This window comes from Dipodomys merriami, unplaced genomic scaffold (assembly GCF_024711535.1).
Source record: "Dipodomys merriami isolate MVZ:Mamm:240054 unplaced genomic scaffold, mDipMer1.0.p SCAF_28, whole genome shotgun sequence".
In the NCBI taxonomy this organism is placed as follows: Eukaryota; Metazoa; Chordata; class Mammalia; order Rodentia; family Heteromyidae; genus Dipodomys; species Dipodomys merriami.
This window is the reverse complement of record NW_027204270.1, coordinates 5,813,345-5,837,188: the sequence shown is the minus strand read 5'-3', so window position 1 is coordinate 5,837,188 and position 23,844 is coordinate 5,813,345. Positions and strand designations below refer to the sequence as shown.

The window sequence follows — 23,844 nt, the reverse complement described above, 5'->3', positions numbered from 1 at the left end:
CTCTTGCCCTACCATCAGCAAAGGCTCCTTCTAAGGTCTACCCTCCCTTCCCCAGTAAGGACACTGAAGTGTTGGTGCTGGTAGGCATACTGCAGTGGCCCTCAAATGTCCCGCTCAGCATCCCTGGCCCTGGCCATCTACGGCCTCAGGTGTGGCTTCCAGTCAGCCATGCCTGACGAGGACTGAGAAAGTGGAGAAGCCCAACAGAGAAGCCAGCCTAGGACTGAGGTGGAGAGGGCACCGGTTCTCATCCCTGGCCAGGAGTGTCCTGATGCTCTAACACTTTGAGTCTCTGTCCAGATTCCAACAACTTATAGCCACAGTTTCCAACAACTTCTTCCCATTCACACAATCCCCCACCCAAATCATGTAGAATTTTCCAAGCAAGAACAATGGAAAACACATTCAACCTCCAGGCAGGACGCAGAGCGAGAGAGCATCTACCGGGCGCAGGCCTACCCCTCTAGGACAGTGTGGGCAGAATTTCTATTTGAGAGGTTGCTCTCCAAGGGCAAACAGCTCCCAGGCCCCTCCTACCGCTCAGGGGCTATATCAGAGCTGGGACACACCAAACAGACATCAAACTTGCAGCACTCCTGTCTGCAGGCAAACGTTCCCAGAGGGACAACACAGGGCCATTCTCCTAGTTGGACACTGGTGGATCACGCCTGTAATCCTAGCCACTGAGACAGCTGAGATCTGAAAGTCAAGGTTGGAAGCCAGTCTGGGCAGAAAAATCCGAGAGACTCTGTATCCAATTAACCAGCTAAATGTCAGACTGGGGTCATGGCTCAAGTTATACAGTATCATCCATGAAAAACAAAACAAAACAAAAAAAGGCCAAGTGGGATTCTGAGGCTCAACCCCCAGTACTGGAGCAAAATAGCCAGGTACCAGTGCTCACGCCTGTAATAGCTACTCAGGAGGCTGAGATCTGAGGATCAAGGTTTGAAGCCAGCCTGGGCAGACAAACTGAAGACTCTTATCTCCAATTAACTTGCAAAATGCTGGAAATGGAGGTGTGGTTCAAGTGGTAGAGTACCAGCCTTGAGTGAAAAAGCCAAGCAAGAGCACAAGACCCTGAGTTTAAGTTCCAGGACCAGCACACACAAAGAAGATAGATAGATAGATAGATAGATAGATAGATAGATAGATAGATAGATAGATAGATAGATAGACAGACAGACAGACAGACAGATAGATAGATAGAGGCAAACAGACTGACACAGACACACAGACAGATAGTACTAGTCTAGGCCAGTCAAGGCCAGTCAGCCTGTCAATCCTGCCATCTGTCTACACCGAAGGCTGACATCTGAGTCACTTGCAGCCAGGGTCTGGCGCCAGGCGTCCCTGAACTCCTCAGTCCTGGGTAGAAGGTTTCAAGCCTCCCATTCCCCACCCAACACTGCCCATCCTTGCGCAGGGCACATTTGGCTGTGGACTTATGTCATTTATTTCTGTCACTTGAGGAGATGGACTCACAGAACTTGCTCTGCTGGTTCCTCAGTCTGGGCCTGAGGTGACTTCCTCGGGGAGGCTACCTGCGGTGTGTGCCCCTGCCTGCCCCTGCCAGAGGCCCCCTCTCCTTGGGGCGCTGTCTACGCAGCGGAGGACCAAGCATCCTGCGTACGCTGTATTGCAAATGTCTCATCCAGCTGTGGGCTCACTGTTAGCCCCTAGCAAAGCCTGAACAGAGGCTGGAGAGAAAGGGGCAAGGACGGTTTCCAAAGAGAAAAGTAGACTATCCTGGATGTTCCAGTAGTTTCCAAGGAGTGCACTGATTCCTCTCAACAATCTCCCACCATTGTGACTAATCAGGTCCTTCCCAGGACCACGTCCAACCCCAGGAAAGAGCCAAATCTGAGCAAGTGAGCTCACTGGCTTTCATTTGTCTGAGAGGCCCTAGAGTGTCCCAGGCTGTGAAGAACATACTACAACCTCCACCCCACCCCCCCACCCCTGCAACCCAAAACCCACACTGGCTACTGTTCTAGAACTTGGCAACTGCAGAGCAAAGCTGGGGGTGGGTCAATCAGAAAGAAACAAACACTCATTCATCCATTCACTCCAGCATCACCTACCTACCTGCTCATTCATCCATTCAACCTTCATTTACCAATCCATCTTCATACACCTAACCACTTATTCCATCCATTGTTCATTCATCATCCATCTAATCATTTATTGTTTATCCATTCATCCATCATCCATCCATTTGTCCATCCAGCCATTATCTATTCACTCATCCATCACTCAGCTAGCCATTCATTCATCCACCCAACCATCCATCATTTACCAATCTATCCATTCATTCATCCAACCTCTCATTCTATCTATCATCTTCCAGCCATCTATCATCTTCCATCCACTATCTATCCATTATTCAGCCAGCCAGCTAGCCAAAATCCCTTCATTGAACCAGGCCCAGGAGGGTGGGCTTACAGTAATCCTTCATCCATCCATTCATCCCTCCACCCATTCATCCGACCAGCCATCATCCATTAATTCAGCAGACACTGGTCAGGAAATCCAGAAGACTTCTGCTAGAATTCCTCATTTAACCAGACGAAGGTAAAGAGTGGCCTTTGCAGATGCTGGTACGTCTACTTAAAAGACATTGTAAGTCCAGCAACTGCATAAACGGTGGGCCCAATTCCCTGAAGATGTGGGGAGGGTACTGACTTAGACGTGACAGGGAACACTTACGATCGAGTCCATTCAAGTAGCGCATGCGGATCTCGCAGTGGCCCCAGACGGCGCTGACTACAGGATACAGTTTTTTGCCTTTGAGTCCACGGAAAGCCACGCCCATGTACTGTCCATCCACAATGAAGCTCAGGGTCCCATCGTCCATGTCCAGGGCCACAAGGAAGGAGTCGGGCACGATGAACGTCTCATCTGGCTCCAGGAAGGCCGGGTATGTTTTGCTTGGCTGGTTCTTGCCATCGTGGTAGAGCCGGTTGCGCCCCAAGTCCCAGCCCCAGGACTCATGGTTATTGCCCACTAGGGTCGTGTACCCCACAGAGTGTAAGGGGGCATCGGCCGTGGCCACGCCCACCACCGCATGCGTGCCTCGTTGCCTCATGGCCCACGTGATCTGCCACACGTGCAGCCCGCGTGTGTACCCCACCTTGCCCCTGATAGCGTCCGTGCTCTGGGCCACCGGATGCCGGTGGAAGATTAGCTTGTCATCCTCCTTCACGAAGACGTTGAGCGAGCGGTCGTTGTTGTTCCACGAGTGGAGCAGCTGTATGTCGTAGGACACGGGGGGCATGTCCAGCAGCAGGTCCAGTCGGGTGGGCTTGCAGTAATCCAGCCCCTGGAGCTCCTGCTTCAGGGGTCGGTATGTGGGGTCCCGCATGTCCACCGTCTTGATTCCTCCGGTGACCTTCTGACCCATATCTACCTCGGCTTCACCTTCTCACCGTCTCCCAAGGCAAACTCATCAATCTCGGGGCCTCGGCTCCAGTTTTCTAATCGGGGCCAGGCAGAATTCCTCAGGAAGGTTGCTAGGAGACCTCGCGCGTTGTGGAGCACTCAGTATTGCCTAATGGATGGAAAGAGAAACAGGAGGCCTGTGAGCAGGGGTGGAGGACGAGGGGGAGGCTAGTGAGGAATGCGGGCAACCCACACCCACACACCCCGGTAGCCCAGTGTGGGGCAGCCGGGGAACTTGGCACAGGACGAGGTACCCCTGTCCCCGTGGCTGCGTCGTCACAAAGCAAAGGGGCCATCTGCTCATGGTCTTCGTGGAGGATGGGGGGCGGGGGAACCAGGCACTGCTCTCAAGGTACTGGGTTGAGACACACAATGGCTGCCCACGGCTACCTTGTCAGGGCTGCACAGGGCAGGAGGCCAAGGTGGCACAGAGCCGGGGCCCAGCCATGCAGCAGTAGGTAGCTTGACGGCCAGAGTGAAGGGAAGCAGACTGCCCTGGCCTGGCTATGAGAATATGAGACGGGAACGGGAGCATCACATAGCAGCAGGAGTCTGAAGGTGCCTCATCCTAGCTCCCCGTCTTCTCCAGCACAGCCGCCCCTGATAGAGGGGCCATCGAGTCACCCTGGAGGAAGGGACCCTCACCAGGGAGGGCTGGGGGTGCACTTATCTGGAAGGGTCCGGAGGACAGTGCCACAGCGGGGCTGCAGCGGCCCCCCGAGTAGCTCTCTCCCACCTGGACTGCACCACCAGCAGCTACTTCAAGGCCTGGGTTGGCTCCACTTCAAATGGCACCTGAGCAGAGGGTGGCATCTCCTAGTGCCAACGTGGTCTGAGCCAAAAATTAGAAGATCCACTGTGGCTCTGCTTTTCCTTTTTACAGTACGGGGGCTTGAACTCAGTGCCTCTCAGTGCCTCTTTTGCTCAAGGTCAGTGCTCCACCACTTGAGCCACAGCTCCATTTCCCATTTTTTGGAGGTTAATTAGAGATAAGAGTCTCACAGACTTTCCTCCCCAGGCTGGCTCTGAACTGCAATCCTCAGATCTCAGCCTCTTGAGTAGCTGGTATTACAAACGTGAGCCACTGATGCCCAGGTCCACTGCTGCTTTCGCCTGCCTGTACCTTTCAGCTCAACACAGACGCTTCACCCTTTGGGTCTCATCAGCCTGCTGGTGAGGAGGTCTGACTCCATGATGCCTTGCTTTTTAAGATAGGTCCTAGCTTTTGCCCAGACTAGCCTCAGCTTGCAGTCCTCTCATCTCTGCCTCCCAAGTTCCTGGAATCATAGGTGAGAGCGACCTCTTTCTGTCCATTTTAAAATGCGATCACACAAATGTACCCTTCTTTCAAGTTTCCAGAGAGCTTGGCTGGCTCCCTTCCTATCTTTCTCCACCTTTTTTCGGCCTGGCAGAGTGTCCCGGCCCCCACCCCACCCCCAGCCCTGTGTCCCGGGCTCTCAAGCTCCTGCAGTGGCCTGGAGACTAAGATTTCCCCCGAGGGTTCCCAAGCATCGCTGCTTCATCTGCAACTCGAGTGTCATCTGTGCGTCACACTCTTATCTACAATCAAATGGAGACCATGTTCCTAGCAGGCCTGGCACCCTGGCATTTTACTTTAGCTCTTACATTCTGGAGATGTGTTCAGCCACTGCACAGAGATCCCTGTTACCTGGTCTTTCTGCTTGCCACACCTGGCACAACAGCTGAATGCTGCCTTTTGGCCATGGCCCAAGTGTCTGGAAGCCGGCTGGGCAGGAGCAGATGGAGGGTAAGGTCTCTCCTAGGCTAGGCTTCTGTGAGGTGTAAATAAATGAGGGTACTGCATCCCAGTCAAACTTCAGAAAAATAGACAGTGGGCTGGACCTAACCCAGAGGCATGGTTCGCTGAACCTGGCTCTAAATCTGTGCACAGTTCCCGGAGCTGGGGATGGAGGAGTGCGTTACTACAGGTGCCATGAGGGCCGAGTGACAGATGGGGCCACAGGAGAGACCGACGGGCTTCCCTGGGCCAGGAGGGAGCCTGAGCGGGGTGCCGAGTGGCCGGCAGGAAACGGGGCACTGCTACAGGTGCTGCTCTGGGTTAACCCATTTCCAGCTGTTCTGGGGAACAAATGCCAAAGCCCAGGCCTTGTAGGAAATGTCAGGACCAGGGTCACGAAGTGAGCAGATCACCGGTCTCTGAGAGGTGAGAAGACAGCTCCTGTCTCCATGCAGAAGCCAGTCCACAAAAGGTTTGACTGGACAGCTGTATGCTGCAAGAGAGGACAGAGATGGCCTGCCACTGTGACCAGCCCCAGCGGTCACAGGCACACACATGCATGTACATAACACACGTGCGCATGTATGCATGGGTGCATGCACACACGCGTGTGTATAACATGCATGCATGCACACGTGCGCACAGGTGCATGCACGTGTACGTGCTGCACACACAAAGCCATGACAGCAGTGGCTGCCCTGGTGAAGGAGCAGGGCAGAGGCATGGAGGCCGGGCGGTTCCCTGGCCAGCAGCTCCCGCTCCCCTGTCCCCGAGAAGTTCTGGCATGCCCCATGTACTCAGCCGGGGAGGATAAGGGACACCTGAATATGGAGGCCAAGCCCATGGTGGCATGCAGGCCAAGAACACAGAATGCTACAGAAGCAAGAACCAGAGGCAGGACACGGTGGCTGGACAGCAGGGGCGTGTGCACTTCAGGCACAAGCCCTGTGGTTCCCTCTATTCCACCAACCCCATCTCCACTAGTGCCACACACGGCCCTGGCTGGGCTCACAGCACAGGCTGACGTTCATAAAACAAAATCTTTCCACCTAGTGTTCCCTGACAGCTGCTCTGGATCGCTGTGTCCCCTGAAGGACTTCCGGTGGCTGCCTGGGCTCCCAGTCTCCCACTGCTGGCTGCTGAGCGCCTCTAAGGCAGTCCGGTCCAAAGCTCAGCACTGCCGTCCGGGAGGGAGGCCGGCTTTCAGGGCGGTTTGCTGGGAACATGGCTCTCATGGTTCTCCATGGGAAAAAGGTAAAGCCCTCACAAGTCACAGGCTCCTCCAGCTCCTTGCCCCCTCAGACGGGCTGGGGGGCAGCCAGACCATGAACCAATTGCTCCCCACTAGCGCAGGGAGTCAAATACACTTCCGGTTTCATACATGGAGCACCCTTGGCCTGGGCCATGGCCCTCACCCTGCCTGCCATGATCTGGGTGGACCACCCATCCCTCAGCGGTTCTGTCAGGGAGGGGCAGGAGGGGCAACACGGCACACGTGGGAGGGGGACCAGTCATTCCATGAGCCACAGAAACGGGGCAGGACAGAATCAGTAAGAGCTGAGGGTGCCTGGTGGTGCACAGGGGTAAGGGATTGAGAGGAGCGGAAAGGATGAGGGCGAAGGCGTCTCCTACACAGGTGTGGGCTGTGTCCTGGGACAGGTGCCCCCGGGCATGCAGGTGCGATGTGGCGGTGCCCTAACCTGATGTCCCCAGGCAGGGCCTGCACCAGACTCAGCCAGAAATCTCACTGCCACCAGGCCGCGAGCAGCCCTCAGGGAGAATCTCAAAAGCAGAATCAGATCCCAAAGAACAGCATTCAAAAAGCTTCCCTCTGTCCATGTTTAACTGCAGACACACATAAAGGCTCCGAAGACTACACACTGCGCCTTTCACTGCAGTTAGTCCTGGGAAGGGTGAGGGGAGACACCTGCACTTAAACCCTGTGTGCTGGTCCTGGGGTTTGAACTCAGGACGTGGACGCTGTCCCTGAACTTTTTTGCTCAAGGCTAGTGCTCTACCCCTTTAACCACAGCTCTACTTCTAGCTTTTTAGTAGTTACCTGGGGCTAAGAGTCTCATGGATTATCCTGCCCCAGCTGGCTTTGAACCATAATCCTCAGATCACAGCCTCCTGAGTGGCTAGTAACACAAGCATGAGCCACCAGATCCTGGCTTAAACTGTGTGTGTGTGTGTGTGTGCGTATGTGTATACTGCTCCTGGGCTTGAACTCAGGACCTGGGCACTGTCCCTGAGCTTTTTTGCTCAAGGCCAGCACTGTAACACTTGAGCTCCACTTTCAGCTTTGTCTCAGACTTTCCTGCCCAGGCTGGCTTTGAAGCACGATCCTCAGATCTCAGCCTCCTGAGTAGCTAGGATTACAGGCGTGAGCCACTAGAGCCCAGCTATATCAAAGCCTTTTTTTAAAAAACAGCATATCTTAGGCTAGGAAGTGGCTCAGCGGTAGAGTGCTTGCCTTGCATGCATGAGACCCTGGATTTGATTCCTCAGCACTATGTAAGCAGAAAAAGTCAGGAAACGGCGCTGTGACTCAAGTGGTAGAGCGCTAACCATGAGCTGAGGGGCAGCACCCAGGCCCAGAGTTCAGGCCCCACGACTGACAAAAAACAAAAACAAAAAACAGCATATCTTTTTATTGTAGATTCCCAGGAAACCAATTCATAGCCAGTTTCCTCCAGGTGCAATACAACATAATGATGATTTTGCAACATCAAGCAACCAAATACAGCAAAGCTTTTTAAAAAAGTATATGTGTGTCAGGTGGTGGGGCTCATGTCTTTATTCCTAGCTACTCAGGAGACTAAGATTTGAGGATCATGTTCCTGCTAGCCTACACAGGAAAGTCCATGAGACTCTTATCTCCAATTAACCAGCAAAAAGCCAGAAGTGGTGATGTGCCTAAAGCCATCCTTGAATGAGAAAGCTAAGCAAGAGTGTGAATCCCTGAGGTCAAGCCCCAGGATAAGCATGCACATGCACACGTGCGTACATGCACATGCACGCACACACACACACAGAGTGGAATATTATGCCTACAATTTCCATGAAGACTTCCAATTGTGCTGCTTCTAAATCACTCATTTATCCAGTAAAACCCAGGGCAGCTGTCTGTGTCCACAAGCCCCACACAGCTGCTCAATCCCACAACCCAGCCTGGTGGGCTGTAGCTCAACTCTGTGCTTGTCCAGGGCCTGGTGAGGCTGCTGTACCACACATGCAACAGCTGCGGCCTTGGCTGCCCACCTCTGGAGACGGGAGGAGGAACGAGGACCTCAGAGGGGCAAGCCTTTCAGCCCTGGCTCCGACTGGACTGCCTGCAGCCCTGCCTGCAGCCCTTCGACCTTCCCTTGCTCCAAAGCACTCCAGGATCAGTAAGCCCTGAGCCCCACCTGTCCCAGAAATCCTTGGTTATGCCATTTGTTCCTATGGTTGGAGACACTACCAGGGTAACTGGCAGCCAATGGATGGGTGGGCAGAGGATGCCCAGAGTGGCAGCCACATGCCCACCTCCTGAAGCTCAGCTCCCCTCAGAGCCTCTGACCTCAGAACAGCAAAACCATTGTTTTGCTACAAGACCAAGAAAGACTAAAATTCAGGATGTGGAACAAGGTGACCTATTTATAAAGCCTCCTTTCACCTGCAGATCAAAAGCCCTCCTTCCCTCCCTCCCCAAGGCCTCCCTCCCCCATCACCTATCAGTGGTTGTAGCCCAGGATTTTGCAAAAGAAACACACCCCTAGCTGTCTGCCATTATGTGGAGCACGGCCTGGCTGAGTTGCAGCCTGTCTAAGCGCCACCAGCCCGCCCCTCTGGATTACTTGCTAATTAGGGTTCCAGGCTTCGGGAATGTGGCAGGCCGTACAGTGCTCTCAGGGCATGCTCTGTACAGGCGGGGCCATGGTTCCACCACCAGCGGGGCCTATGCCATAGGGTTGCAACCCCCCCCCCCAAACACATACACTGCCTATTAAGAGAGACTCCACAGTAAGGATATAAAATCGCTGCCCCTGGATCCAGCAGAGAGGACTGGATCATTCTGGAAAGTCTGACAAACAGTTTTGGAGAGAAAATTCCCACACAGTCCACAGCACTAGCCTCTGACCTCAAAAGACCAAAAAATGCACCTGCCACCGACACCTACAGCAGGACAGAAATTACTCACATACTTTCAGAAAGGGCTTAAATCAGTTGAGCGGTGCCCCTGGGAAACCAGAGTGCTATTCATACAGAGACTGGAAATTAAAATACAAAGTTAGGGTTGCAGCCTAGTTAGAGCGGCGTAAGGAGCCCTGGGGCCGGAGGGTCCCAAGAGACACAGCGGTATGTCACCTTCAGAGGCGGTAAGGGCACCAATCCTGCATGGCTAGGACACCTGGTCCACACAGAAACAGTGTACCCCAAAGAACAGAAGTAGCAAGACAAGGGAGAGCAGTTCACAGCCATCACCCTACACCAGAGGAAGAAGGGTGATGATCAGGATAGAATGTATAGCTGTAACACAAAGATAGGGGAGAAGGATGAAAGGGATAACATTGATCAAGATGTATTGGCTCATCCTAGCTACTCAGGAGGCTGAGATCTGAGGATTGCGGTTAAAGCCAGCCTGGGCAGGAAAGTCTATGAGATGCTCATCTTCAATTAACCACCAGAAAATTGATAGTGGCACTGTGTCTCAGTGGTAGAAGAGCTAGCCTTGAGCAGAAGAACTCAGGGACGGGGCCTAGGCTCTGACTCTAAGCCCCAAGACTGACTAAAACAACAAACAACCCCTCCCCTCCCCCCAAAAAACACACCACCAAAAAAACCTCCTGACAACCGTATGGGCACACAGTAGACAAATAATACATGCAGCTCCTCAGCCCTTCCTGTCCCCTTCAAGGCCAGGGACACCTGCCAAGTACAAGCGAATACTCAGCTGGGAATCTCTAAGGCAGGCCCGAGCCCAGCTCCCAGAGGCGGCCCTCAGGGCTCATTTGTCAAGAAAGCATCTATCTTGGAGCAGGAGAAATGGAAAAAAAGCAGGAAGACAGGAAGGTCCTGGACAACTCCACACGCTCAACCCCCCAAATTCAATCATATAAAGCCCTTAGGTCAAAAGCAGAAGTCCCTTAAGCTATCCACAGAGGTCCCTAGACCCCTGGGAACGTGGCAGAGGTACAGATTTTTGGCTCCATAGACCTTTTGAATCAGAAACTAGGGGTTTAGGGAATGCTATGGTTTGAGAAATCTAAAAGAATTAAATATTCAGGGGACAAACAAGTCGTTTAAGGATTCAGGTGGACCTGTTGCAACAATGAGAAGTACAAAATGTCATGTCAAAACCAGCTTTACAATGTCGGTGTGGGGGGGGGAGGGGGGTATAATTGGGTGGGGGGAGGGGGGTAAAATTGGGTGGGGGGAGGGGGGAGGCGGGGAAGGGAAGTGAAGGGTAAACAAAGGAGGAGGCTGCAATGCTTGGTAAGAAATGTATGCATTATCCTGCCCATGTAATTGTAGCCCCTCTGTACAGTATGTTCTCAAATAAAATAAAATACAATTAAAAAAAAAAAAAGAATTAAATATTCAAAATGTTAAACACATTTTAGAATCTGCAAAGTCTTACTCCATGGTGTGTGTGTTTGTATGTGTGTATGTGTGTGATTGTGTGTGTGTGCTTGTGTGTGTGTGTGTGTGTGCGCGCCTGTCTATACTAGGGCTTGGACTCAGGGCCTAGGCGCTGTCTCTTAGCTTTTTCACTCAAGTTTGGTACTCTATCACTTGAGCCACAGCTCCACTTCTGATTTTTTTGTGTGTGATTAATTGGAGATAAGTGTGTTGTGGACTTTCCTGTCTGGGCTGGCTTTTAATTGTGATCCTCAGATCTCAGCCTCCTGAGTGGCTAGGATTATAGTCATGAGCCACCAGCATTGGGCTAGGCAGTTTATTTTTCCTTTTCTTTTTTTGTCAGTCATGGGGCTTGAACTCTGGGACTGAGCACTGTCCCTCAGCTCTTCAGCTCAAGGCTAGTGCTCTACTACTTGAGCCACAGCCCCACTTCCGGTTTTCTAGTGGTATATTGGAGTAAGAGTCTCACAGACTTTTCTTCCTGAGCTGGCTTCGAACCACGATCCTCAGATCTCAGCCTCCTGAGTAGCTAGGATTACAGACACCTGGCTGGCAGTTTGTTTTTTAACTTCTTATTCTATCTTGATTTGAACTATTTCCAATGCTACACTTACCATAAAAAAAAAATCTCAATACAGAAATGTATTGAGATTGTATTGAGAGTTCCTCCTTCTTTCTAGACTATTCTGGGGCACATACACAGATTCAAGGACAGTCATTTCTGGCCAAGGATCATGCTACACACAGTGCTCCACATCACAACACAACACAATAGCCCTTTGTGTGCTATCACTCTTTTGGTGACATTTCCTTACAGTGGTCACCTGAGCTCTCTGCCTGGACAATGGCCATATGTGGGTGAGCACTTCCCCCTCAGCCAGGTGACTTCAAACCCACGTCTTTTCATTTAGTTCACAATCCCTTCCCCACTCATCCTCAAAACCTTGGCTCTCGGGGTTCCCCACCACTGACCTCTCCTGTGAATGAAAATTCAAACACCTAACTAGCCTACCTCCAGGCTTTCATCTTTGCAACGCTCCATTGCAGGCTGGGGCGCTGCTGGGACTGAGGTTTGTCAAGTGGCCCCCAGCTGGACGGCCGCCAATGACCTTGGAGAAAGGTCTAAAAGGAACCAGCGGTGCGTGGACTCGTGCAACCTGTCACCTTTCCCTGGGCTGCATGGGCAGCTGGGAAAGGGGTTTAACGCCATAGGCTGCAACAGCCTGTAGGCACTTCCTCTTGGATGTTTGCATGCCCATCAGTGATGTCCTGAGTACTCTAGGGGGAGGGCCCGGCAAGCTCAGAGTCACTGGTCCTATGCTTCTAGGCAAGCCAAGTGTCTGGGGCCTGATTCTCATAGCACTAGCTTGGCTCATGCAGAATAAGGCAAGGAGAAAGGATGTGACTTCCAGCCAGCACAGGGATGGCATATTCCCCGGCTGTCAAAAATAATCGCTAATGGGAAGATTCACTGTAGAAGAAGCAAGCCAAGCCAGGTGTGGCAACACATACCTGTAATCCCAGTACTACATAGTGAGAGCTTGCCTCAAGAAAATAAAACATAAAATATAGCTATAGTACTACCCTATGATCCAGCCATACCACTCTTGGTCATCTACTCAGGACATTACAAGTCAGGTTGGTTACAATAAAGACACCTGCACGTCCATGTTCACTGCTGCATTATTCACAATAGCCAAGTTATGGAAATGGCCCAGATGAGTAGATCAAGAAAATGTGCCATCATTTGTAGGGAAATTGATGAACCTAGAACAAATCATGTGAAGTGAAGTAAGTCAAGCTCAGAGAGACAAATGGTGCATGTTCCCTCCCATATGCACAAGCTAGACTAAAATACAACTGGACACGACAACTTCCATGGGCTCTATGCATTTACGCACGAACAGACTGGAGGAGGATCGCCCACAGGTGGAACTCCTCTGAACATGGACGGTATTATTTATCAAAGCAAATTCCAAGAAGTGGAAACATGTTTTGCTTTGTTCTGTCTTTCATTTTGGGGGGTGGGGTGGGGTGGGGACGGAGCACAGGAATGGAGGGAAGAAGGGTGAGCAAATGCAGTCACTACATTCAGTACACACTATGTAAAATATACAGTATGTAACTTGTGGATAGGGATGGGGGGATGGGAGAAAGCGAAGGGAAGGGTGACATTGCTCAAGAAGCACTGTACTCATAACCTGACTTAGGAAATTGTAGCCCTTTTGTACAACTCCTTAAGAATAGCAATAAAAAAAACAAGCAGCAACACACAAGAACAGTCATGTGCAAGGAGAGGAAGAAAGGAACACAAAGCAAAAATGCTCTGCACGTGGCATGACAGTCTTACGAGTTTCCCTTTTCAGTTTCTTCACTGTACTGTAGGTGTACGGTCCACAGTGTCCCCCCACAGTGGGATATATAATAAACAAGCTGTGAGGTGTACCTAGGGCAGGGTAGTATTCAGCCATAAACAAGGAAGTACTTGTTCTTGTTCTAATGTAGATGGACTGAAAACTTTCCACCAAGTCAGAGAAACCAGACACAGTGGTCAGAGAAGGTGGTGCGGAGAGTGACAATGGGCGGGGAAGAAGTCTGGGGATGTGTCAAGTACTAGTGAACTGTCCTCTCTTTATACAGGCAAACATGCTAGGTGAGCTTCACCTCTGACTATGAGACATGCCCACCTGTCCCATGCCCACGGGGACAGGGGCCGGTGCAGGGAGGGAAGGGCAGACCTCACAGGGACCTGGCTGGTTCGCTAGGGTTTCACACCGAGACAGGACTAATGACGTTCAGATGTGGGAGTTGAGCGCCTCAGGCCTGAGTGCCGCAACGGGGATCTCCACCCTCCTCCCCTTTCTTTTCTGCAAAAGAAAAAGTGCAGAGCTGTGGTTTGGCAGCCCTGCCTCCTCAGCCGGCACCTGTAGACTGAGTTTCTCTGGAGGAATCTGGCATGTGTGGCTGCATCTCGTGCCTGTACCCAAACTGCAGGGGGTGGGGTGGGGTGGGGTGGGGAGGACCCATTTGAGCCTTGCTGGTGTAAGAAGAGATGCCAGGGCAGATGGCGCCCACCACAGGACCAAGGGGGGATGGGGGCTTCCTCACAACTGGTCCATATCCTGAGGCTGCTTGAATGGACAAAGCCCTGCGCTCTGGTATCAGGAAATAATCCCTGCAACTCCGCTCGCTATCCCTGCCAATGCTGGCACAGCCTGGCTGCCAGCCTTGCCCACAGCCAGGAGGCCCGGGGCAGAGGCACAGTTGGAAGGGACTTGTCACCACATGCAGACTGGTCAAGGGTGGAGTGATCCATTCCCAGGAGGATTACTTCTCCCAGGCCCATCCCCTTGGCCACTGCCCACACTCCCTTTGGGGCTGGGCCTCCCTTGTGGGGAACACAGGACTGCGGCCTGAGCAACACTCGATGGAGGGAAACTCAGCTACCAAGTGCTTGCACCTTCAGCTCCAGACCTGGGTGACCAGGGCCTGTCCCCACCTTGCAGAGCCTCAGGACCCTCGGCCCACCTAAGTGGGGGTGATGGCGGCTTGCCTCATTGGTTTGTTTTAAGGGACCCCAGAGACAGAACAGCCACCACTGGCGATGTGTTCATCATTGAGTTGCGCAAGGAGCAGGAAGGAAGCGGGGTGGTCTCCTGGAACGGGGTCTCTGGGTGCCCCCAGTGGTAGCATGCAGCCATGAAAATCTTGAAACTTTTTTTTTTTTTTTTGGTCCTAAATTCAGCAAAGAACAGCAGCCTGGAGGTGCTATGACTTTGCTCTGCGGCCACCCCAGGCTCATTAATGGCTGAAGAGGAAGCCATCGGGTACTGCTGGCAGCGGCTTTGTCTGCCTCTGCCGGGCTCTTCCACAGAGCTGCCCCTGTGGACTGCACCCTGGGTGAAGGCTGGCAGTGGCGGAGGGCTTTGGGGCTCTGGGGCAGCCCAGGCTTCCTGACCCGTGCTCTCCAGGCCAGGTGGAAAGGGGCTGAGCACTGGAAAGTCTCAGGAAAGCTACTTGGATGGGAGATGCCTCTGTTCCATTTCTCATGTCTTGAGAACACAGGGAGAAAGGGGGGAAGTGGAAAAAGGGAAATTGGCGCAATATCCATTGAATGGGCTAGTCCAGGAGGCAATCCAGGAGGCAATCACAGCCAAGAGAGGAAGCAAGGATAAAGGCAGCTGGGGAGACAGCGACAAGTCCACGTTCAGCCACTTGAGTGTGACCTGTACCCCACGACCTTGAGAGGTTCACACAAGTGTGTGCTTCACATGCTTGCCTTTGTAACGTTTGGGGGGGGGGATGCGTGCAAAAGGAATTTCCTGAGCAGGCTGGACTCGCAGGAAACGAGAACAGCGCTTCACAGACACGTCCCTGTGTCCCTGCATCCCGGGTGACTGGGGAGGGTCTGCCTCACCCCAGCTCCACACCCGGGGCAGGGGACCTCTCCCCCGACTCCCCGCAGGCTCCTGCTGCAGCTTTCCCACCTGGGCACGCGTTTCTGCGGGACTTGATCCGTGGTGCCTGCTCCCACCAAACACATAGAACACACCGACCAGTCCTGACGCTGTCCAGTTTCCGTTCTCATATCAAAAGCGCCTCTTTTCTGCTGAGACAGCAAGACCTGCCAACAAAACAGCCGCTGGGACCCATGTTTTCGCAACACAACGCGCTGACAGTGAATCACTGAGGTTTAATGAGATCGGCAGCTGAACTGGTGGCAGAACTCATGTGAAAGTCGCACTGTGGAGCGCGGGGTCCTGTACTCTGCCTCTCCAAGCCCTACATGGAAAACCAGACACGAAGGAGACCCTGCAGGCCTGTCTGACTCCTTGCAGCCCCTTTAGGGCACGGGATCCGGGTGCTCATCATGCCCTATGCCTGGTGGGGACACAGTACAGATGTGTGGCCCAGGAGCTTTGTGGAAATGAAGCCTCAGGATCCACCTGACCCGTGTGACCTGTGGCTGTCAGCATGAGTCCTTGGGGATCCTGAGACTTGGAGGAAACCCACACATCAGGAAGAAAGCAAGTGGAGCCTCATCTCCCTGCAGAAAGCTGGTCCTGAAGTACAACAGACTGAGGACAGCAGAGGCAGGTCCTGTCCCAGGTTAGGGCTCCTGGCCTACAGAGGTGGGGCCCTGGGGTCGCTGAGGGTCTGGGAAGGCAAAGGCCATGAAGACATCATCCGGAGTTTCCTCCTCCACTCACCTTCCAAGCCCCACAGTCTCTCAGCCTCCTCTACTTCCCCAAATATTCCTTAGACCAGCTTGCCAGCATTCCCTCCAAGACACACCTGCTTACAGAGCGTTCTCTGCACTTGAACTACCACCACCCAGATCTCCCATGCTATCTCTGGTTGGCCTCCATGCTGCCTCATAGCTGTCTCCTCCTCCAAACTGCCCCCCAAGATTACCTCAGGGGCCTAGTTCCTGCTGGAACGGGGGCCAGTGGTTAGTCACCGCCCCGAGTTCTGGCTGACACCTACAAGCCTGCTCAAGACCCAAACACATCCAGTCAGTGGCCTCACAGTCTCCCAGAGACCTACCAGAGGATCCAGAGTTCTGGAATGTTCTGGGCAAGTGTCTTGGGAAAGAGCCAGGAAAAGAGCCCATAGGTCCTTTCCGCTGGGAGAGAAGGAAAGAGGGATGAAGGCAGCTCCAGCGCCTGGGCAGGGTGGCCTGGCTGGTAGCCGCCCTCAGGGTCCCCAGGCCGGCCTTGCCTGGGTCGCTGGAGCAGCCCTGGCCCCAGTGAGTTCCACCGTCACCAAGGGGAAGCGGCCCTTGGTTACCACTGGCCGAACACAGAAGGCAAAACAAACACTGGAGCCAGGGCAGGCCTCGCTGCTCACTGCTGGGAACGATTAAGGCTAATCAGCCCAGAGGTTTTAAAAGCCCTCCAGGAATGGGAGGCCTGTGTGTAACTTGTTCCTTTCTTGTACCCCTGTACCCTTCCCAGGACTTAGAGACCCCCCAGCCAGCCCCCTCAGGAAAGTGGGGGAAGCCAGGTCTGCGCAGGACACTGGCACAGCCCTGTGTCATGAGCTACCCACCAGGACCATGCTCTGTTTGGAGGGAGGAGGGGAGGTGTCACCATATTAGTGCGCCTGATATGTGTGTGTGTGTGTATGTGTGTGTGTGTGTGTACATATATATATATATATATATATATATATATATATATATATATATATATATATATATATATATATATGTACATCTAGTCAGGCACCAGTAGTTCATGCCTATAATCCTAGCCTCTCAGGAGGCTGAGATCTGAGGATTGTGATTTGAAGTCAGCCTGGGCAGGAAAGTCTGTGAGACTCTTTATCTCCAGTTAATCAGCCAAAGGCTGAAAGTGGAGCTATGGCTCAAGTGGTAGAGTGCTAGCCTTGAGTGAAACAGCACAGGGACAGCATTCAAGCTCTGAGTTCAAGACCCAGTACTGGTACCAACAAAACCTCACCAAAACATTGTCTTTGGAAGCAAACGTTCTGCCTCACTGAAATACTGGGGCCTCCTGCCCTAATACTCATTTGTCGCAGAGGGGCCTAATGACCAACTCCTCCTGCCCTCCATCTTGCCCCAGTGGCAGAAAGGGAAAGGCTGGGTAGCAGGGGGTGACAGGGGCGTGGAGTTTCGGGTGCTGGGAATTTAAAGGGCACACTTCTAGTCAGAGCAGAGATCCCTCCCCCTCTCATTCTGCCCTGGGTTGGTAGAGAAATTTCTTAGAAAGCAGGAATAATTAGGGCAATAAATAGGATGACACAGAACTAGACACGTGGCCGGCAGCCAGATGGCGTGGAATGGGAAAGCCAGCACAGGGCTCTTCCCAGCAGGGACCAGAGAGCGGGCAACACATCAGAGGGCTTCCTCTATAGTGCAGCCCACCCTGGTTTCAAAGCAATGGAGAGCCAAGGTCCCCCCTTCCCAGAGTGGCTACAGTTCCACTGCCTGGTGACCATGGCAGAGAAGGACAGTTCCAGAAACATCGTAGCCAGTGCCCTTTTGGTGTTTCAAAGTGGGGAGCGGCCAGTTGGCTAGGAGGCTCAAATGTGGGACATGGTCCCCAGATATGTCCTTGAATGACATTGGAGAGCACACCTCTCCCTTGGCTTGTCTCCCTTCCCCTTCCTTTCTCTCTTCTACACCTCCCCCCTCCTCTGTATTCTTGCTTCCTTCAGGCCTCCATTCTGTCTTCCTTTTTTTCCCCTTTCCCTCTCTATTTTGATTCCAGAGAAATAGATTGAAAAACCACAAAGGTACAATTAGAAAATATTTAGGTTCACAGAAAATTTAAGTGAATCGATAACCCACTGGCACTTCAACCTGGCGGCCTGAGAAAACCTTGCGCTTTTTCCACCTGCAAAAAATGATGAGGATAAATAAATACTGACTCTACAGGTCCAAATCCTCAAGAGTCCAACAGCTCCCAGTTCACGTCAGACTTCCCACTAATGCCCGATGCTCACACAGCCATGTGGGTGGGCACTTCTGAGGATGAACGGTGACATATGTAAAGGTGGGTGTTCAGCATCAGTGAGAATCAGTGGTCAGATCTTCACACACAATCTCACATTCCTGCCACTGGCAGAGGGACCCAAGGGCCCCAGCACTGCTTAAAGCAGAGATGTCTGATCATCAGCCAGTGAACGTGTTTCCTTTTGTCAAATGCTGCTGCTGAGGAAAGCAGTATGGCCCTACCTCCAAAACCTCCAACTAGAATGACCACAGGATCCAGTGATTCCACTTAGAAAGCAGGAACATGACACCCATGTTCACAGGAGCCCATGGTAGAGGCCTTACCACCGAGCATCCATGGGGGAGAGTGTGGACTGACTCTCACAGCCAACAGAACTCACTCCAAATAAAGGAAATTCTGATGCTCGGATGCCCTTAGGGCATTATGCTTACATGAAATAAATCAGTTAGGAGAAGACAAGTACTGAGTGCTCCATTTCTATGGAGTCCCTAATGTGGTCACATGCAGAGAAGCACAGTAGACTGGGGTGGCCAGGGCTGGGAGAGGGGAAGCTAGTGCTAGATGAAGATAGAGTTTCAGTTGGTGAAAATGAGAACATTCTGGAAGTGGCATGTTGAGAAGGGCTGTCTAACACTAGGAATACCCACTGTGTACCCTTCCACAGGGTGGAAATGGTCAGTTCTATGAACTGGATACTTGCTATAATAAGAAAGATTTCCAGCCAGGCCCCATTGCCTGTCACTTGTAATCCTAGTTACTCAGGAGGCTGAAAGCTGAGGATGGCAGTTCAAGGCCAGAACAGGCAGACAAATCCAAGAGATTTATATCTCTAATTAATCAGCAAAAAGCCCGAAGTGGAGCTATCAATCAAGTGGTAGAGTGCCAGTCTTGAGCAAAAAAGGCCAATCAAGGACAGGAAGGCCTGAGTTCAAGCCCTGGTACTGACACACACACACACACACACACACACACACACACACACACACACACACACACACACACCAAACACACACACACACACCACACACACACACACACCACACACACACACACACACACACACACACACACACACACACACACACACAAATACACACTTTATTTGAAAATAAGAGAAAAGAAAAGCCTGAGACATAGAAAATAAGTAATAAAAGAGTAAATACTGCTCGAAATGGCTAAGAAATGTGGCTGTTCCCCCCTGGCTGGGCGCCCTCTGCCTCATTAAGCTGACCAATGGCCAAGGTCACCCACCCATCGGCTGCTTTCCCAGCAGTCCTGCTGCAGAGGACATTTGGCTAGCCGAGAGAAGAGGTCGCCATGTACTTGGCTGGGAGTTTCCTTGGGCCTCTTTGCAACCTCTGTTCCTTTCTGTAGGAATGGGAGCCAGGCGGTCACCATCCCCAGGCTGCCTGCTTCCAGTCCCTGACGGTTGAAGCCTCTGAAGCAGGGCGCATGCTCAGGAGCTCACACGGCAGGTACCTGCAGATCAGATACACTGAAAGCCAAGCCCCCAGTGGCTAAGAAGCTGGGACCCCTGTTCCGTATTTTCAGGACTCCTTCAGGGGAAGGCACTGAACGAGGTGGATGGTGGGTCTCACTGAGGGAAGTCTTCAGCTCTTGCTGGTGTCTAACGTGCCCACCAGGACAGCTCAGCTCAGCAGATACTTGGTGGTAAAGGAACATTGAAGTCAAATCTGAGAAACAGAGCCTAGGAGGGATCAAGACCACTCCGTGGCCTGCTGCCCTCTCCTGCTGCTCCCCTCACCTCCTGTGGCCTCTTCCCCATCTCTACCTTCTAGCTGCAGAGCCAGCTGACTCAGGCCCAGTTCCTGTGGGGAAACTGCTCTTCCAAGGTCATGAATTCCTAATCGATAAATTGACCAGGCCTAAAAAAAGTTCCCTCTGTCCTTCTTAACTGCATCTGAAAACCCTGCTGGTGTCCTTCATGTCAGGCTCCTTTTCTTCCCTTCAGTCCCCCCGCCCCCCGCCCCCCACACATACATTCTATTCGAGTTCTCGGCCACACAGTCTTCTGGCTCCTTTGCCCAGGTGGCTCCATGGACCATTTTGTCTCAAATTGATGTGCCCCGCTCCTCCAAACAGCATCTTTTTTAAGGTGACTCAAAGCAGTCCCTCCCAGCCTCCACCCATCTGCCAACTCCTGTCCTCAACCTTCCCACCACCCAGATCCACAGCCTCACCTCCCTGCTCCTCCTCTTCTCAGTGGCCTTCATGAACACCAAGCACAGACTTTTCTGCCCTGGTTGGCTTTGAACCACCATCCTCAGATCTCAGCCTCCTGAGTAGCTAGGATTACAAAGAGTCAGCCATTGGCACCCAGCTTAGGTTCATACCTTTTTTTTAATAGTATGCTAACCTTAGGTATCTACCCGGAATATTACAAGTCGGGATACCATAAAGACACTTGCACATCCACGTTCATTGTTAGCCTATTCACAAATGCCAAATTATGGGAACAGCCCATACACAATGGAATTTTACTCATCCATTAGAAAGAATAAGATTATGTCATTTGCAGGGAAATGGATGGACCTAGAACAAATCATGTTAAGTGAGGTAAGCCAAGCTCAGAGAGACAAACAGCATATGTTTTTTCTCATATGTGGAAACTAGATCTATTCTATAACTGGACATGACAACCTTAAAAAAATAAGTTAAAATAACAAGACTGGGGGAGTGGCTCAATGATAAGAATACCTACCTAGCAAGTATAAGGTCCTGAGTCTAAACTCCAGTACTGCCCCAAACAATAAGCACAACAAACAACCCAAAACTCAGGATAGAATGATCACAAGATCCAACAATTGTCCTCTGGGCATTTCCAGAGAAATACCAGGAGAGTATAGAAGAGACAGTCATACACCCATGCTCACAGTATTATTAAACACAGTCCAAAGATGCAAACCACCCAAGTGTCAACAGATCAATGAGTGAAAAACTAAAACAAGGCGTGTACACACAACTGAATCTAAGTCAGCCTTAGAAAGGAAGGATTTTCTGACATACAACAAGAATGAAACTTAAGGTAGGTACTGGTGGCTCACACCTGTAATCCTAGCTACTCACAAGGCTGAGAGCTGAGGATCATGGTTCAAAGCCAGTTAGGGCAGGAAAGTCCATGAGACTCTTATCTCCGATTAACCACCAGAAAACCAGAAGTGGCACTGTGGCTCAAAGTGGTAGAGTACTAGCCTTGAGCAAAAAAGCTCAGGGACAGCGCCCAGGCACTGAGGTCAGGCCCCACCACCACTAAAAAGAAAAAAGAAAAAGAAAAAAAAAGGATGAACCTTGAAGATAGCATGGTAGGGAAGAAGGCCAGTCCCCAAAAGACCAAGTATGACTTTGCTCCTGAGGTCTCAAGACCTGAGAGACCAGCAGGGCTGTAGGGGAGGGCTGCCAGGAGCTGAGGGGAAAGAATAGAAGCTGTTAATGACCACAGAATTTCAGCTTCACAAGATGAAGGTTGTAGAAATGTTACACACTGTGGACGTACTTAACATGACTGAACTGTGTACTTGACACGGTTATGCTGGGAAAATTTATTTAGGTGCATTTTGCCACAATTTTTATAAAAAGGACAAAGAATGCATGCCAAGTGTGGAATGAGTGAGAGAAGGGGCAGACAGAAGGCAGAAGGTGAGGTAGGCAAACACCAAAGCACATCCTCAGATGCAACCGTGGTGATCTTAAGGTGGAGGGATTCTGGGAGATCTGTACCTCTTTGTATTTGCACATATAGTTACATGCATTTGCATATCATAATCACCTAGATTCCTCACAATGAGCACGAATTATCATGTTATGAGAGAAAATTACACACAGGACAGTAGAAAGATCGAAATCCCTAAACTCTGTATTTTTCCAGCAGAACTGTTAGTGCTAAAGGGCTCAGGTGAACAGACATGTGCTTCCTGCAAGCATCGCATGCACAGCCTCCTTGAACTTGACTGTCTTCACCCTGACATTCCTGCTGCCTTGTCTACGGGGCTAAACCCTGAACCTGAGATGGTACCAAAGGCTGTGCCCACGCTGCCCCTGCCCTGCTTCATTAGACAAGGGCCTTCTTGAACTCTAGAGACAACTGTGGTGGTCACAACTGGGGCAGGAGCCGCCACTGTCATCTAGTCAATGGGCCCAGCTGGGCCCAGTGTCAAACACTCACGGCTCAGCTCGGCCCAGGACCCACACCAGGGACTCCAGCGGCTCCTAGCTCTCTAGCCAGGATAGAGGTCAGCAAGTGGGAATTCAGAGCTGATCCCATGCTGTTACTAATGCCTGCCAGCCTCCTTGGGCCCAAGGTTCCCTATCTACATAACGAAAGGTCAAGGGAAATCAGCCTTGGGACATATATCCTTTCCTAGAGAGTCACAAAGACCAACAGCATCCTGCAGGGCAGAAGCTCCCAGGTTCTACTGAACTTCAGCAGTTCCCAGACTTGAAGAGGATGGTCTCTCTGAAGCCCCTCTTTTCACAACATCCAGAGAGGTGCCAGTTCGAGGACCTCCAAACCTTGTTGGCTTCACTGCTCTGGGTTTCTGTGAAGTGGGCCTCCCTTTCCCCTTCCCTTTACAGCTCCTCTACCATAGCTCTGAAGACGGCGCACCTGCCCTGCAGAGCCCAGGCTGTCTGTCTACCAGCTTCTCCACAGCTCCTCCAACGGCAGACCTGACTGCGGCACCCCAGGATGAATCCACATCCGGGGTGGGAAGCAGGCTGGCTCTGAGCCTCTCTGAGGCCTGTCCTTTAGACCAGGGCTGGGCAGACGATGGCCTGGGGGCTAAATCTGGGCCCTGTCTGGTTTTGCAACATGGCCAGGCTCCTTTGTTTACCTCTCATCGGGGCTGTGTTCATACTGCAGAGTTGTGCAGCCACCATGATGCCGTGTGCCCCACAAAGCTCGAGTATTTACTGTCTGGCATGAAGTTTACAAACCATGGTTGAGACCTCAGGACTTCACGGTCCCCTTTTTCTCCTTCTAGGCTCAGGCTCTGGCAAGAGGACCAGCTGCTCCAAAAAAGCGGAGAGGACCCTGCTGTCTGCAAGCCTGCCCACACCCTCCCTCCCCTCCTTCTACGCAGGGGGGACACTTCCCCCCCACCTTCCTAGGCCCCTCAGGGCCCCTACTTCCCACTTCCTCTCCAGTCCAGGCCTCATTCACACAAGAGCTATCCTTTTTCTATTTCCTTGCACTGGTTGGAAAAAGACATAGATTGATGCATACTTTAAACTCACAATAATGCTGCGGCATTAGGTTTCTATATATCATGAAATACACACACACACACACACACACACACACACACACACACACACACACACACACACACACACACACACACAGAAATTAAACTGGAGGAAAGAGAAATCAAGCTAGCCACTCTGGAGGCCAAGGCTCGGTGGCCAGTCAGTCCTATCAGATGTGCTAACCACACACAGAGTCACCCCATCTCTTCAAGTCATTCCCCTGCACATGGCCAAAGCAAAGACCCTCAGGTAGGAGGAGGAGGTGGGGAGTCTCAG

At 51.9% G+C, this 23,844-nt stretch overlaps 1 protein-coding gene across 7 annotated transcripts in view; it reads right to left on the bottom strand.

Annotated features, from left to right (window-relative positions):
• The window catches only part of Spsb1 (splA/ryanodine receptor domain and SOCS box containing 1), a 57,121-nt gene that overhangs the window by 3,855 nt on the left and 29,422 nt on the right, over nucleotides 1-23,844 (bottom strand). For 3 of the 7 annotated variants that reach the window (XM_070037288.1, XM_070037292.1, XM_070037294.1), the window contains exon 2: nucleotides 2,710-3,550. In XM_070037288.1, coding sequence (XP_069893389.1) covers nucleotides 2,710-3,403 — 694 coding nt within the window. In that variant the 5' untranslated portion in view covers nucleotides 3,404-3,550. Of the gene's footprint in view, nucleotides 1-2,709; nucleotides 3,551-15,309; nucleotides 15,447-16,237; nucleotides 16,346-16,369; nucleotides 16,548-23,844 lie in introns of those variants that run through there. The other 4 variants (XM_070037289.1, XM_070037290.1, XM_070037291.1 and 1 more) reach the window with 4 other exon arrangements.